Below are 16,912 nucleotides of genomic sequence, written 5' to 3'. Positions count from 1 at the left end.
TAATATTTGTTAATGTGACAGATCGTTAATAGTAAGTAAAAAAGTAATTTTAAATATAAGTTTTCCAATTAAACTATTGTCAAATTTTTCATGCGTAACATTGCTCTTATCACATGCTCCCATTGACATTTGGATTTCGTAATTGTGCCAAATTTTTTATTTTAAATTCTTTGAGGTAGGAGGCAAAAACAAAAATTATGATTTCAAGTATAAGCTTACCAAACTCAACTATTGTCAAATTTTTCATGTGTATGTATCATTGCTCTTATCACATGCTCTCATTGACATTTGGACTTTGTAATTGCACCAATTTTTTGCTTTTTTATTCGTTGGGAGGGGAGGCAAAAAAGAAAAAGAAAAATTATATGGTTTTTTTTGTTGAGAAACAAACACACACATATACACAAAAGAGAGAGGGATATATGTTCTAACACAAAAGCACACCACAAACTCCACTCAAAAAACATAAAAGCTTTTAAGGTGAGAGAAGGCAAGTTATACTTCACAATACACTCTTAAGTAATGTGAGATTTTTGGGAAACACACACAATGTGTTAAATCCCTTTTTTCCTCTCCCTTGAGTGTTGAGTTTGTTTCTCAAAAATAATTAAAAAATAATAATAATAATAATAATAATTGTCCCACTTTGCTTAAGAAAGTATGAGAGTATGTTGCATGTAATATAACTTATCCTACACTCCCTTAATGACTTGTTTGGAATGAGGGAGAGTAATTGGAAGCCCTCAATCCAAACAAGTCATAAAAGTTACCATGGTTTTTTAGTGTAGTTTGTGGTATGCCATCCCTTTATCTATTTGGTTCAATTTGACTTCTGAGATTGTCGCCAAAATTAATCTGTCAATACACGACGATATATATATTTTTTTAATGTACTTTATTGATTTGTATTCTCCATGTTTAGCATCAACTTGAAAACACATCTCCCACTGCAGCCCGTCATAACAAGGATAAAGGTGACACATCTTCATTAGCAGCTAGATATGTAACGTGGCTTGCAGAATGAAACACATACATCATACCAAATACACAACAATAATTGAAATCTGTACAAACTCAAGATTTTCGTGTTTGTTGCAGATATTTAAAAAATAGCAGCCTCTAAACACAAACATTATCTATAAAAAGTATGTACACGCAAATTGCAAACCCAACATATATTGCGTGTTGAACATATTTACACTTTTTTTGTCCAAAGAAACTCCTGATATCAGAAATTATTGGTCTTTTCCTACACCAAGGATCCACTGTGCAAGATGAGTCAAGTATGGCTCTGCTTGAGAACTACTGCTCAATATTGGTCCCAAGCTCAGAAGCTCAGCATTAAATTCCTTCTCAAATTTGCTGCAATAAATGTGAATGAGAAAGAGACAGACAGCTATGAACACACACACACACAGCGAGAGAAAAAAGAAAGGTCTGCATGTGTCACTTACAGAATAGAATCAGCAACTGAAGGATTTCTTGTAGTTAATTTAAGTGCCCTTGATGGACTTCTTGAATTCCCAACTGAACCACCAGACAATTCACCTAGCTTGGGAATGTCAATGGAAGATGATATCAACCACTGAGTTGCTGCTGCATACTGTAGGCACAGTGATTTCAGCTTTTCCACTTTCTGCATTTCAAAATCTAGCTTAATTAGAATAAACCTAAAAGATGGCCCATGAAAGCTGGAAATCAAGTTCTGAACATTGGCATAACAAATTAATTTTTTATTCCTCCTTTCAACAGTGTTCTTCAATGGTGGTGCCCAGTTATCATCAGATTACTTTTCTAAATGAACATTTCAGATTCTGATTAGAAGCTTGTCTTTATCAAGGTGCATTGACATCTCAAGTCAAAGCCAGTAGTAATTTATAATAAGCATGCAAACAAAACCTTTAAATGGCTTGAATTTTGAGACACTGTGATTTCTCTTCTCTCCACAATTCTTTTACTTAGATATGTGGTATTTGGGGTATTTGTACCAAAGAGGGAGCCACTCTTTGCAAGTTTTCTTGGGCTTAACACGCTGATTAGGAGTTTTCTCACATTTTCACTTTTACATCACAAGATTTTTTTTCCCCAACATTTTTCCTCTTCCTTTACCTTTTAAGATTATAGATATGTAATATTTAATAACTATCCTCGGAATTAATCCAAAAGGTAACTGGACTAGCACTGGAGGATCACCAATAAAAACAAGACTAACCTTCAGCACTTCAGGCAAAAGAAGCAAACATTCTCTGAGACACTTATCAAGGAAAAAATCATGATGCTGTACAACCTGTTTCAAAAAGAGTATTATCAGATATACACACATGAAGCCCTTACTCAAAACAGCAATGCACAAAATAATTGATGATACACAGCTCTCTGTCTAAAAGAACTATGCACATGCAACTTTTACTTAAGAAATTGTACATCTGGAGGACATTCAAGTCCTATAGAATCTTCCTTTGGCTGTGGGAAATAAACATATTAGTAAATGAAGACCATACCTCATCTATACTCTTTGCAGTCTGAAGTCTGCTATGCATTATGTGCCAATTGGGCTCAAGAACCTGACACACATAAGTACATTTAGCTTTTAAAAAAATTCTGTGAAAAAAAAAATTTGAACTTAGAAAGTAATATAGAAACCAAAAGGAATTCACATTAGGGTCCGAACATATGTTCTCCCTCCCCCCTTTCCTGGTGCAGGGCACGTACTGGCCCCACCCCAATCAACAGGAAAACATTTGAACCTCAGACCACCTCAACTGACCAGAAACCTTCTGAAGCATGACAAGACAGTTTTAGCAGGTCAGAGATGATTACATAGATTTCCATTTTATTACCTGCTAAGAGAACTTGCAAGAGCATGCAACATTCAAGGTCTAAAGGCAGGGGGGGCAGGGGGAAAACACGCAGGGGAACATTTTTAAAGAAAAAAAAAAAAAAAAAAAAAAGGCCTAACCACATTATAGGAAAGAAAGGGAAAATTATCTTTATCTCCCCTGGGGTTTGTCCCTTAAAACATGGAGCTCCATTAGTGGTTTATTTTGTGACAATTAAACATCTTGCAGTTATCTCCATTACACTTTAGGGTTAACATAAAAGGAAATATAGGATGTGATATGCACATGGCGGATATGATCAGAAATGTGAGAGAAGATGATACAAAATTCCTTCATCACCTCACTAGACAGCTAAAATGGGAGAGAGAGAGAGAGAGAGAGAGAGAGAGAAACATCTCAAATAGAGGGATCATTCCTTTATTCAGATAAAAATAGGAAATTTAAAGGAGAACATAGTTGTAATTCCAAACATTTTATTAATGGTGTTAGCCATTTATCCCATTTCTCCAACCATGGGTGAAATGTAAGTGTAGATTAAGGGAAAACCAAAGGGGAGGTAAAAGTTATGTATCCAAAAAGAGAAAGAACAAAAGTACAATTAAACCTATGTAACTATGTTACAAACAGTACTAGGTCCAAACATCAGATTCAACTGTTTCCCAAAAACTTCTCCATTTTGAAAGGTCCAATAACACACCACCTGATGTAATGTTGTTTAACACACCACCTGACGTAATGTTATTTCAACTTTCAAACAAAGACCTTGGAATGGGATAAAAAAATCCAATAACAAGAAACAGACTAATAAACACAAAAGGCATATATGAAGCAGTATTAACGATGTCTTCAGCGTTTAAAACAAAATTTGCTGTAGAGGTTAAGGTAAGACTGACCTCAAATGTTAGATAATGCAGAAGGCTATTAATAAATTTGAGCATGCTACGACACAGCAATGATGATCTGGAGATTGCAGTTCCTCGCATCTTAAGGGCACGAACACCCTGGAAAAATTATATTGCAATTGAATTAGAAAAGCACAAAGAGGCATGTAATGTCTCAAGATAAATTAAAGGAACTTTATTCGTACCTGATGCACTTGCCACGCCCCACAGAGTTGGCGATCAACGTGTTTACAGCGAAAAAGAAACCGAAAAATCAACTGATACTTGGTTAGGGCTTTTCTTGATATAACTATAGACAATGGCCATTGTACCTGAAAATAAAGCAAATATATATTGGAAACTAGCAGTGATACCATTGGCTAGATTAGTATAGAGTAGCATCATCTAGAGACATGAACCTCTGATTGAGAAGAATGACACCAACGAGAACATTTGGCCAAAAATACAGTGATCAAGAAACTACAAGGATCCATCTACTACATCACATCAGAAAAGAGGGCCTGACGCAGTGAAAGAAACAATAAGGATGGAACTTGTTCTAAGCATATCTTCTTTGAGAGTTTCAGGTTCACCAAATGGTAGGTCAACTTGTGTGTATGTTAACTACATAAACATTTGACGGCCCATCTAAGACCATTATTGACATATATTACAAACTTAGAAATGGAAAGGAAAACTAAAAATAAAAGTTAAAAATAAAAAATAAAAAATCCCGAAAGAATATACCTTGTAGCTCAAAGAAAATGTTTCAAGGCCAGTAACGCTCACTGGCTCCTCTAAATCATTACCATCAGAGAAAGTCCTGCTAGCTTCAAGATCTTTGAGTGCACCCAATCTTTTAAGCAGTGACGATCTTTCCTGAAATCAAAAAGGCAAAATGAGAAATAAGGAAAACTCAACTCCACAAATTTAAACACACAGAAGCTGCCAGTGGCTTACCACACAACATGTTAAGTCCTCATTACAGGGATCTGCAGCAGCTGCTGTGGTACGTAAAGCAAGATCTAGTAGGGACTATTTAGGGGGGAAAAAAGAAAGAGATTTAAGTTTAACATAGCTCTTATAATTAAAGGTTCTTCAAGTTGCTAATATAATTATAGAAAAGTTATGAGCCTCAAGGCGCTTAATGATAAAAAAGAAAAGAGAAAAAGGACAACCTGCAGCTTCTCCACAGAAATCTCGTCAATCTTTTTTGTTAGTTCATCTCGAGATATATCCATAAAATGAACCAAGAAATCACCCTGTAATATAATCACATAATTACTTTGTATTAGAAAAAGAAGTATCTCCCATGTGTTAAAACTACATGCTGTTCCCACATTAAAATATTTAACAAAAAAGGCCTAGTTAAATCATGTGTGTAGAAAAGAAAGCATAGTATAGCACATCACAAATCATAAATAATTGCTTTGCATTCATATTTGAGTTCCATTTCCCAAAGCAATATATGTACAAATATAGGCATATGAACAATAAAAGTAAAAGACCAAATGGATTATAAATTTATAAGATACAAATACCTGATCAAGAAGAAGATAATGTTTGATTGAACGCAGCTTTCCAATTAGATCATACTACAATGATAAAAACATAATTTGTCAACAGAAGATTAAGCAATAATGTAGACCAATTGCCATAAATGACAAGCAAATGAGCAGAACCATAAACAACTGAGTCTATAGGCAAGAAAATTATTTAGTGATACTGACCAAACCTCACCTTTTCTTTAATAAGATTTAAGAGCTCACTGCTTGCAAAATCATATGCAGCTTTTATACACTCAAGATAATGATGGTTTGAGCCAAAAATCATTAATTTTGAATTTTCTGATACGGGGACCTACAAATAAGAACAGATCAAAGGCATGTACTAACGCAACCGCATAGAAGACCAGAAGGTTTATTTTATTATTGTTGTTTTTTAAAAAACATTAATAGTCTATATTGCAAGGGTCTATTCATAACGAAACCTGAACATGATGCCCACATTCTCTCATGACATTTAGATATTTTCCAGTGGTCAAAATTTTTCCAGCTATATTTGCAAGGAAACTAGGAATCCCATCCTTGAGACTGTATCGTTGCCTCCAAAACTTAGCATCATAATCCAGAGTGAGGCTCTCCTATAAAAATTGAATGGTTGTAAGCATCCAAAGAAAGATTTTGTTGAACTCTGCAAATAAAGGCAAAATACCTTTTGAAGAGATTTGTTCTCTGCAATGAAAAATTCACCATAAGGATCATCAATCACTCCTTCATAGACCCACCTAAAATTGTTTGTTTTCCATTTGAGCAAGGAAATGAATTAGACTGAATCATAAAACCACAATGCAGAAAACAGAAGTAGAGAGAGCTGCAAGTTACTGAAGAATTTTTTTTTTTTAAAAGTCTAAAATGCCCTGGTCATTGAGTACGTGGTAAGTAAACTCAACTTAAACAAAACACAATCCAAGTTAACTTTTGACCTCATATCTTAAGCTTTAACTTTGAACTTTGAATTTATGAAGTATGGACAAGAACAAGAGAGATCGATATGACACCACAGAGACACACTAACAGGGAAATTCATGGGAAAATAGGACACAATAGTAACATATTGTTGTCCATGTTTACGTGTTTCTGTATGGACTACACCAATTGATTATTTTACAAGTGGAGACAAACAATAAAAAGAATACTAGTGACTTATCCCAAAAATTTTAATTTAAAAAAGAAAAAGAAAAAGGAAAAGAATACAGGCAGAGCCTGGATAACAGGAAAATTGTAATATAATATTTAAGGCCTTTTTTACCTCAAGAATAAAGGGTGAGCTGACATTGGAATTATCCTAGATTCAAAACTGTGGAAGAGAGGAATCCGAGGAGCAAAGGTACGAAGCATTAGGACATTCCAAAGAGACAGTTGGGCCTCACTCTTCATCGGATTGGGCTCAGCCAGACGAAGCAGCCAAATGCCAAAAACTGAATAAAATGTTCAGTCTGAGGAGCGAGCTTACCCCAAGGAACCAAGGTCCCAGTCCAAAACCAACGTGATAGGTGATTGAGGAAGAGAGTAGAGACGTGCATGTAGGAGAAGTAGGAAGCTTTCTAATAAAGCACCCATCACCTTCGCATTAAATGCACTGTAACAACTCAGCCTGCCTCATTTAATGGCAAAATGACCCCTAAACAGTGTTCTTACAGCTTGCAACCTACTTTACCACCACCAGCAAGGCATTGCTGGGACAAGTATCCAAGCAAGGATCCATAGCAGCCCAGGTGGAGGGCTGGGATGAGGCCCCAACTACTATAAAAAGGAAAGAGGCTCCCTTAAGAAAGGGGATAGAAAATTGGAAAGGAGAAGGTAAAGTGTAATGAGAAGCTTTGTAACCGAGAATTGAATGTTATATAAAAAGTGATCCTCGGACTAATCTAAGGAAGAGTTAATACAAAATTTTTTGCCTTTCTTACTAGTAATCTTTCGTATTTCTAATGACTTAAGAATTGGACTTCTTTTTAAATTCCCTAACGAAACTATTGAGGCCTGAAAAGGTTGACCTTGACAACCTACCTCTACAAATTAATTGTATTGAGCCTTAAAATAGTAATTACCCACTTAACTTGGATTGGGCTATGGATTTCCGTCCCCTACAAAAACTTATAATGAAAAGGGAATAAAAAAATGTGTGGCATTTTTCCCTTTATATGAATATTTATGCAAAAGGATAAGAAATAAACCATCAATTTATAAAAAGACAGTCCATGGGTTTAAACAATATTAACAAGGTACCTATGCTAAAAACAAACAGCGTATATAGATAAGTATCTGTGCAATTTTGGTCAAACAAGCTAATGTTTAGAGTTCATTATAGTACTGAAGCAGAGGCTGTCAAAAGCACAAACAGGGATGCTGCAAATTATACCTTTCCAATATGCCAAGATATGCATTGCTTGCACATTGTGTCATCTTTTCAAGCAATGATCTCACTGCATTATCACCAGCCATGGCCTTAGCCTGAAAATAGGAAAAGCAATGTAAAGAACTAAGAAAACATATAACCCCCATGCCATGATAATGGTCAACATTTCCATTTCTGGATGACCCATTATATTTGTTCCTTTTTAAAGTCAGAGTATTTCTGTGCATAATAATGTTGATATGTAATTCTTTACACTCCTTTGTGTCAATTGTACATGTAGTCTTTCAGCAATAAAATATTTTGTTACTTGGCAGAAGAAGAAAAAAATGTTCATTCCACCATAATAGATTTTTTCATCAAGTCAAAAACATGAGATTTATATTACAGTGCATATTTAAAGGTAAACGTAGGGGCAAGACTGGAACTTTAGTATGACAAGTAACTGAGATAACATTTAATGCAACTTTCCGAACTGTGTTTTCCTAAAGTGGAAAACATTTATAGAGGAGAGAGTTAATGTTAAACAAGTTGCGAAGTTTAACTGCTGAGAAGAAAAGCCATCTAAGAGCAGTTTTACTACTTAAACAAAACAAAGGTAACTCAGATATAAGGTCTAACCTGGCTTTGCAACAGGTTAAGAACTGCAGAACCTGCAAAATTATTAGTTGAAGCCTTTTGTATTACAGTGGATAATGCCTGCATAGACCCCATCATAGGCTGCAACAAATGGTGAAAACTCCTTCAGTGAGCATCCTAGGAATGGCTGAGCACATTTAAGACAAAATCAAACCTGACAGTAAAACCACAATCCTTGCATGGAAAGTCTTCCCAGTTGAAACTGGTGCTCAAGCTGTGCCACCATGGCCTGGTAATCCTGATAAGAAATTTTTGAAGAAGCTTTTAATGAAGGAGATTCATTGTAAATAGCATAAATAGAAAAGGACATTTAATTGAAACAGCATGGTGCCCTAAAATGAAATGGAATTGAAAGAACTGGTTAAGTAAATGACTAAGTCAAGGAAGGTGCAAATATTAACATGCAAAACCAATATTAAATATATATATCTATATATATATATATATATATATATATATTTTTTTTTTTTTATAAGTACCAAGATTAAATATACTTGGTGTTTTAACTTAAACATTGGTTACAAAGGACAGTTAAAGATGTACGTATTGCTCTGACAGGATATAAAAGAATTACTATTTTGCTTGTAAACATTCTATACTTAATTTCTCTAGTAGACATTTTAATACTGAAATAAAACTTTTCATGAATATGATTTGTAATTTTTTTTTAAACAAAAAATTATTTTCCTCAACATTATATTTATTAAAGAATATGAATAAATGAAAGTGAAATTAGTAAGAACGGCCACAGAACCTTAGAAAATTAATATAATCAAACTGAACTCTCAATGATTGAATCAACTTCATTCAATAAAGTTTAAATTTAACTACTTGGGAAATTGGTGGTAAATCCTATCATTTATTTAAAAAGATAATCAAAGTGGGGTGAGAAATGAAATGGATGTCCATGGCATCTAAATTGCACCCAAAGAAACTGAATAAGTTGGTGAATCTACAAGACATCCAGAATACATTACCTAATCCTTCAATGGGATTAAACAAATGACAGAGCCTTAGTCCCAAATTTTCAGGTCGACTATAGATCCTCAACAAATTAGTCAAGGCCAGCCACGTGTATTCATTTCCTCTATTTTATTCTATTTGAAGTCATAGTCTCCGTTACTTTCTTAATTGACATGTCCTTTTTAACTACCTCTACTCTTTCTTTCTTTTTTTGGATAGGTAAGAAGAGTTATATAAATAGAAGACTACTCCATCAAAAAAATGAAGTAGGCAAAGAAAATATTTACAAGCAACATCAAAAAACAGAAACAGCAAATTATGTACAAGAGGAAAGGGAATCTAAGAACAGCTGAATGGATTCCCTAGCTATGAAGCATGGGTGCGTTTCCAGATTCGGGTGCAGGTGCAGGTGTAGGACTCGGCAATTTTTGAAAAAGTAGGGTGCGGGTGCGGCGGGGTGCGGTGATTAAAAAATTATTAAAAATATTTTTATTTATATTTTCTATATATTGCCTAGCATACTTTTTCACATTATATAAACATATACCAAATTTAAGAGCAATAGCAAATAATAACTAAGACATGATGTTCATAAATTAAATACAAACCACAGGTTTGAAAACTAAAACATTCCATGATGTTCGAAAATTAGAATACAGGGAGGGAGGCAGAGAGCAAAGAGGCAAGGAGGCAGTGAGAAGAGAATGAGAGATTTTAGGGGTTTTTTTTGGTTTAAAGATGTTCAAGTTCAAACGGTGTGTTTTGCACTCTCTTTTTATTTTTTTTTTAATATATAATTTTTACTTGAATTTCGGCTTGATTCAAAGCCAGTTTCAGCCTGAATTGGTCGGTTTCGTCTGGTTGATACAATCCGATTCAACCTGAATCGGCACGATTTGGCACGAATCAGCCCGAGTTGGCGCGTATCTGGAAATGAAAAAAAAAAATTCCAACGCGGCACCAACGTGCGGGCAGCAGCGTCGTCCACCGCACCCCGCGTCGGATGCGGGTGCAGCACCCCTATAGCCGCATCAGTGCTTTCTAGTTCCCTAGAGCTAAGAGGAAAGGGAATCCTCACGCACGTGACCAATCAAACAAGGTTCTAGCAAATAAAGCTAAGAGCTTGTCTCTAGGAAGCACCAAATTTTCAAAAATGCGATTATTTTGCTCTCTCCAAATAATCCACATCGCACAATTTGATACCAAATTCCAAATATATGATGAGTGCTTGCCAAACCAATTCCTCCAACCGGCCAATAAATTATTAAACCTCTTAGGTAAAACCCAAGTAACAACAAATGATCTAAAAGCAAAACTCCATTACCTAGATACCACTCCACAATGCAACTAGAGATGATCAACACTCTCCCCACTACCTCGGCAAAGGCAACACCAATCCATAATAGTGAAGCCCCTTTTCCTCAAATGATCATCTATGAGAATCTTCGCCCATGCAACTTGTCCAAACAAAAGGACCACCTCATAAAAGGACTTGGTGTCAAACTCCCCCTTCAACCCTAAGCACCACCTCATCCTAACCCCGTCCACACTTGGAGGACTTTGTGACTCCAAGGTGTGAAAAAAGGCCCCCGCCAATTCTATCTCCCAATCATTAAAATCACGCTGAAACCATATATCCCAACTCCACCCTTCATCCCTTCCTCCGTATTATGGCTCACCAACATTTCTGCCACAGATGTCTCCGTATAAGCAACAATCTCAAATAAAGCTAGGAAAGTTACTTTCAACGGGTGATCTCCACACTAGCAGCCATGCCAAAACCAGACCCTACCTCCCATCCCAATCTCAAAGTAAACAAACTTACTAAAACTCTCCCAACCCCAACCTTTTTGTATACCCACCATAAACCACACCAATGTGACCTGCTACGCAACTTAGAGAACCACCACCCCATTCCTCCCTGAATTTTAAAGCAATCACACTCTCCTTAACTACCTCTACTATTGTTCAATGGGATTAAAACGATTGTTCAAAATTGAATATATAATAAACAAAAGTTTTGAAATTTACAAAGATCCATTTGAACATCTTCCAAACAAAGGCATCCATACTGTAGAAAGAATGATGAACATTTGAATTTAATTGCACCATATATCAAGTTCATCAAGATGAAAAACAAACCAGAGGGTTCTAAAGAAGAAAAAGATCGTTCTTAGGCAAAAAAACACAAATTTTGAGGGTAAAAGAGTTCCATCAGCAGCTACAATTGCTAGCACAACAATCATAAAGTTGTGGCCATGCCATCCTCATTAATTCAAGAATTCCAAATTAATAGAAAAAAAAAACAACGAGTTAACACATCTGCTTTTATTGAAGACCTCTCCAACCAAACAAGTAAGAACTATATTCTTCCATAGATCCAAACCAAAGGACTTTGGAAAGCCCAGCAGCTGATTTTTCACCAGCATGTCTCAAATGACCAGCTAACTTAATAAAGTATTATGGGCTTGAAAGGTACAAACCAAAAAATCCAAAGACATAGTAACAGCAAAGTTAGAGTGATGGACATTTTCCTATTCTATAGTTCAAATACCAACACGTACTTTTTTTTTTTGACATTCATTCAGAACCAAATTATCCAACTTCTCAGTAGCTAGATGCAAAATTGTATTGAGAGGATGGTATACACACCCATGACCATTTTGAACCTTGGATAGAAAACAGTAGGTGCAATGAAGAATATACACTTCTTCGTTTCATTAATTGTTTCTCTCGCCTTCAATTTATACTGTCTCTTCCCAATATTCATACATGTTGAGGGACTCCCTTTCATTCTTCCTCTTGTCTTTCTTCTTTTACCAAGTAGATCTTATTTTTTATAAGTTTGGCCCAAGGGGAAGGGAAATGAGAGATTCAAATTAGTGGCCTCCGCTTCATGAGGTGTGTTCCCCAATTGATTGTGCTACCCTTTAGAGTTCTTTTCCAAGTAGAATGTTGATTGAAAACTGATACCATTAAAGTTGCATTTTAGATGCTGTTAACTTCTGATTGGAATATATAGATTTTTTTTATAAGTATTTGGACTATGTAATAAAAGGCAGTATTCAGATCAGGGAAAAAAAATGGCTATTCAAATCTATAATAATTAATAAGTCAACAGAAAACAAATAAATGGCAAAAAAAGTTGATATTTCACTCGCATATTGAACTAAACAAACATTGTTCAAAAACAAAGCAACATAGAATAATCACATGATTTGAAAGAAACTACCAGAAGGAGTGCCCTGAGTGCAGCAGCAAAGGCATGATTCACTAGGCCATTCTTGAACTGGGACCTCGACTCAACAAACTGGTTAATCATCATAAAGCTCTCACACAAAGGGAAAATCTTCTTGGCCAATTCCTGCAATAATATGTGTTGGTATTCAAACTTCAAACAGTTTTGAAAGGCTAATGCTCAAATCTGATAACACCATAATATGCATGATCAAATTCTCTACTTTTTAAAATACCCATAAAACTATTATAGTCATAGGGACCAGCGACAGCAAACCCTTTTAGGTTACAAATACTATATCAGCTATGTCATTTCTTCTCTCAAGCACCTTGCCAATTTTATAAAATTCTATAAACTTTCATGCGCAAAATGGTCAAATCCATTTCCAAAGACACCAAGTATACTCCAATTCTATTTTAGAACATAATTTGATTATCATTAATCTGTGGAAAAGAAATTTAGTATACTTCTGCAAGCTATGATATATTCCACTACTACAGAGGCAGAAGTCTAAATCCAAGTCATAGAACAAACCCCTTTTGTTCAAATCATTTCACACAGCAACTCAGTTCGGTTCAAGCCCTCCAGTTTTTTTCAACCACCACCCCAAGACAACAATCAGAATTAACAAAGCCACATTTCTTTTCACAGTAAAAGCTACAGCATAGCATGCCCAAGTGATGAAAAAAGAATCAACCAGAACACTATAACAGAGAAGTCTAACAAGAAAAAACGGTTGTTGAAACAAATTAGAGGCCTCACTAATTCATACCTGTAATGCTAAATCCATAGATGGATCAACCTGGAAGGTAACATTATCCTCCTTTCCACGAACTCTTTTGATTAAGATGTATCGTCCTTCAATTCCGACCATAGCAGAGAGGAGATCATCAATAACAATAAGCTCCTACATGTCGGAACAGACTAATAACTGAAATCCATATATAATTTCAAACAATATTAACAGCTTATGAAACTTAGAATATCTCTATACTATCAGTGGCTGTTTAAAAGAGAAAGTATTCAAAGTGGAGTGGTGTGCTTGTGTGTGCATGAATCTATATGAAGTTAATACTATTTCCAAGAAATTCAACCACCAACTCCTTCTACCCTTGTCAGACTCCAATATTTCTATCCAATCTTAGAGCATTTGCATCAGCTTTTGCCAAAATTTTTGTCTATTTTAACATAAGAACCTATTTTTTCTATTTTACATGACCACTTTTCAAAAACACTCACATTAGATTATCTATTCTATAGTCTATTTTATTAAAATATCAAATTTTCTTGATTTTTTAATTGTTTCTCTCTTCACACATCACAACCACCATTCACTCTCTTCCTTCATCCTTGGCAAACGCAAAGAATGAATAAGTGGGTGATTTTTAACATTGATTGGCCAAAATTTTACATTTAGGCCATTTGGCATGGACCAATGCAAGAGCTTTTATGCAACATAGGGTAATATAAATAATTTCCAGAAAACATCTCTTTATGCTCTTCACCATTTTTTGACATTGATTTTAGTTTTTATTTCATACTTGTGACACTATATTTTTTTAAAGAAGAAAATTTAGAAAATAAGCACAAAAAAAGGCATGCAACACCATTCACATTATCTTAGGATGTGTAAAACATACCTGCACTGCAGCATCAAAACAGCCAATGGCCTTGTCCGGTCCAGCACTGCTTATGTACATGCAAAATCACAAACGTATAATCAAATATTGTTTTTATGTTTCTGAAATGATTATAGTTTCCTTACCTAACTTATTCAATAAAAAATTATAGTAAAAATTTAACTGGTATGAAGAGAGTAATAATGGCAATATAACCAACTAAAGCCTAATTAAGCCAATGAACTCTAGTTCAAATGGCACCTCAAACCCACCAGGTACTTGAAACTTACCAACCCTTATATAAAATTTAAAACAAATGAACAAAAAGCACAACATCCATACCTAAAGGAATCCATTGAAAAACCCTTTGCTTCTGTAAACCGAGACGTCGCCTTTGCTTCCTACAAAACCCAAAATCAGATCTTCAGTGCTCGAAATTCACCATTTGGTAACCAATTAAAACAGGGGAAAGGAAATTATCTACTCTTTATTACATGGATCAAATGTAGCCAGGATTGCATCACTAAAAATAGCTATGAAAGACAACCCATTACACATTAACTCCAAGATCAAATAGGTCCACTTATCAACAAAACCAAAATTAAAAAAAAAAAAAAAATTGTCTTTTTTTCTTGGTGATGTAAGAGATCATTCATTCACGAAATGTAAAATGCTACAAAAAGCCTAAGAATTCAGTTTCTTCAGAAAATTAACACACTATGAGCATGTACAAAATCTAGCATACAAGTTCGGCCACATTACTTTATTTTTGATAATTCAATAGATCATTCTCCGTTGGAAACCAGGAGATACCAATTGAACTATAAAGCTCTTGGCAGTTTGGCAACATTACTAGTTGGCACTCTCCGCAAATATCGAGAGAGCCTAAAATTTGTGCTTGCTTGCACAACTAAAAACGCAAATCACGGACCACGCCACTAAGGTTGTTTAATTCAACATCAAAATTCATACATTCACAAACCCTAACTCTTCAGAAACACACATTATCAATTTTTTTCCATGGCATTTCACTCAGACTAGCAGTGCCTATACTAAAAAAAGACCTGCATTGTACAACTGAGTTGCAAATCCATGAAAAACTTTCCGCGAATCGTTAGCATCAAAGAAAATAACTTTCCCTCTCCACAAATATATAACAAGCATTGAATTCAATTTGAAAGAGAGTGGTGGCGGTGGTGAGGTGAACCTGGTGGAATCGGCCGGTGAGGAATGGGCGATCGATGTTCCAGCGAGGAGTGGAGGGGAAAGACGACGTCGTCGTCGTCGATTCCATTTCCAACCAAAACTAAACCCTTAACTGATACAAAACACTGTTGGTAACCTCATCAGTGTGTGATCGCAAACAAAAAAGAAAAGATTTTGCAGCAAAATTTGAGTCATTTGACTGTAAAATAAACTTGCCGTGATAATGTGCGTTGTCGCCGGTGAAGGAGCTTCTGCCGGATATCAGCCGGCCGGTAAGTGGGTGCTTGTGAGAGAGAGTGTGTGTAGAAAAGGAAATGAAAGGGGAGGGGAGCAACTTCAAATTTTAAATCCTTAAGAAAAAGGAAAGGATGAAATAGCTATTTCAAATCACGAGGTTAGAATGAAATCCGTCAGATCAGTAATGATGAGTAAACAAGGCAGCACTTGAAATCGTGATTTCAAATTACGATTTTAGCAAAAAAATTACAATCCTTCGAAACGTGTTATAAAACTGTGATTTCAACAGCGTTATTGATCAATTAATTGTGTTTAAGAATATGGTATTTTTATTAATTTATTTAGGCTGTGTTTGGTTCGTGTAAAGTATTTTCGGAAAATATTCTATTTTTCGGAAATGCTATTTTCTGGAAAGAAAAATGTTTTCATGTGTTTGGTTGCATTTCAAAAAATTTTTCGGAAAATATTTTCTGATGTTTGGTTGTGTTCTTGAAAATACCATAGAAAACACATTTTCACATTTTCTACTTGTTGCTCACATTTTCTCACATTTTCTTGGTTACCAAACGATTATATAATATCATTTATTCATCAAAACACAAACAAAACCCAGCAAAAAATCATCAAATCCGGACAAACGAAGGCGGGATTGCGATCGGAGAGATCGCGATCGGCGTGATCGTGATCGGAGCGGTTGGCGCATCGCGATCGGCAGCGCGATGCGTCGATCGCGATCGACGCGTTCGCGCGATGCGTCGATCGCGTTCACGCGATGCATCAATCGCGATCGGCGGCGCGATGCGTTGATCGCGATCGCGATCGACGCGTTAGCGCGATGCGTCAATCGCGTTCGCGCGATGCGTCAATCGCGTTTGCGCGATGCATCAATCGCGATCGCGCGAAGATCGAAGCAGAGATCGCGATCGCGATCGCCATCGGCGCTACCGCGCGAGCCGGTGATGTCGGCGGACGGTGATGTCGCAATCTCTCTCTCTCTCTCTTCTATTTTCCAAGGTCGGAAGTACTTTGAAGTGAAAATAGAAACGGAAAATCATTTCCGTTGTTTTGGCTCTCAAATTCGATCAACTGGAAATGCTTTTCAGTTTGACCGAATTTGAAGTAACAACCAAACACACCTATTTTCCGGAAAATCATTTCCGGAATCACTTTGAAGTCGATTCAAACGCAGCCTTAGTTGTTTCACTCAATTTCTAGCCAAATGCCTCAAACATAAATAAATAAATAAGATAAAGAAAAAAATGTGGTCAAGTGCTTTTTGAAAGTATAAAATTGTATATAATCTTTAAAAAATTGTGTACAACCTCTGAAAAATTGTATTCAAAGAATTTACAAAATTGAAAAATTAAATACATT

The 16,912-nt window shown here is 35.6% G+C and overlaps 1 protein-coding gene across 2 annotated transcripts; it reads right to left on the bottom strand.

Moving 5' to 3' along the window:
• Positions 1–960: 960 nt before the first annotated feature.
• LOC126696730 (gamma-tubulin complex component 2) lies at positions 961–15,679 on the bottom strand. 2 transcript variants are annotated; one of them, XM_050393423.1, is made up of 22 exons: positions 15,518–15,679; positions 15,303–15,426; positions 14,438–14,496; positions 14,117–14,162; positions 13,249–13,383; positions 12,471–12,602; positions 8,430–8,513; positions 8,258–8,356; positions 7,643–7,734; positions 5,936–6,008; positions 5,712–5,864; positions 5,462–5,581; positions 5,263–5,316; positions 4,900–4,983; positions 4,682–4,756; positions 4,469–4,600; positions 3,928–4,053; positions 3,734–3,841; positions 2,502–2,564; positions 2,213–2,287; positions 1,455–1,636; positions 961–1,362 (listed from the first exon to the last, which is right to left on the bottom strand). In XM_050393423.1, exons 2-22 carry the CDS (start codon positions 15,387–15,389, stop codon positions 1,236–1,238), a joined length of 2,106 nt encoding a protein of 701 aa, XP_050249380.1. In that variant the 5' UTR covers positions 15,390–15,426; positions 15,518–15,679; the 3' UTR covers positions 961–1,235. The 2 variants fall into 2 exon arrangements, with proteins under 2 accessions (XP_050249380.1, XP_050249381.1); XM_050393424.1 differs by having other exon boundaries at positions 15,303–15,413; positions 15,518–15,658.
• Positions 15,680–16,912: the final 1,233 nt, after the last annotated feature.

This window comes from Quercus robur, chromosome 8 (genome assembly GCF_932294415.1).
Source record: "Quercus robur chromosome 8, dhQueRobu3.1, whole genome shotgun sequence".
Taxonomy (NCBI): domain Eukaryota; kingdom Viridiplantae; phylum Streptophyta; class Magnoliopsida; order Fagales; family Fagaceae; genus Quercus; species Quercus robur.
Note: the sequence above shows the minus strand (reverse complement) of the source record. Positions and strands in the feature narration are given on the sequence as shown.

Excerpts from the sequence above, each read along its gene's own strand:
- LOC126696730 (XM_050393423.1), bottom strand. The coding sequence starts at position 15,389 with ATGGAATCGACGACGACGACGTCGTCTTTCCCCTCCACTCCTCGCTGG. Across the intron at positions 7,735-8,257 it reads TTAACCTGTTGCAAAGCCAG|GCTAAGGCCATGGCTGGTGA; the intron begins GTTAGACCTTAT and ends TCCTATTTTCAG. Across the intron at positions 4,984-5,262 it reads ATTATCTTCTTCTTGATCAG|GGTGATTTCTTGGTTCATTT; the intron begins GTATTTGTATCT and ends ATTATATTACAG.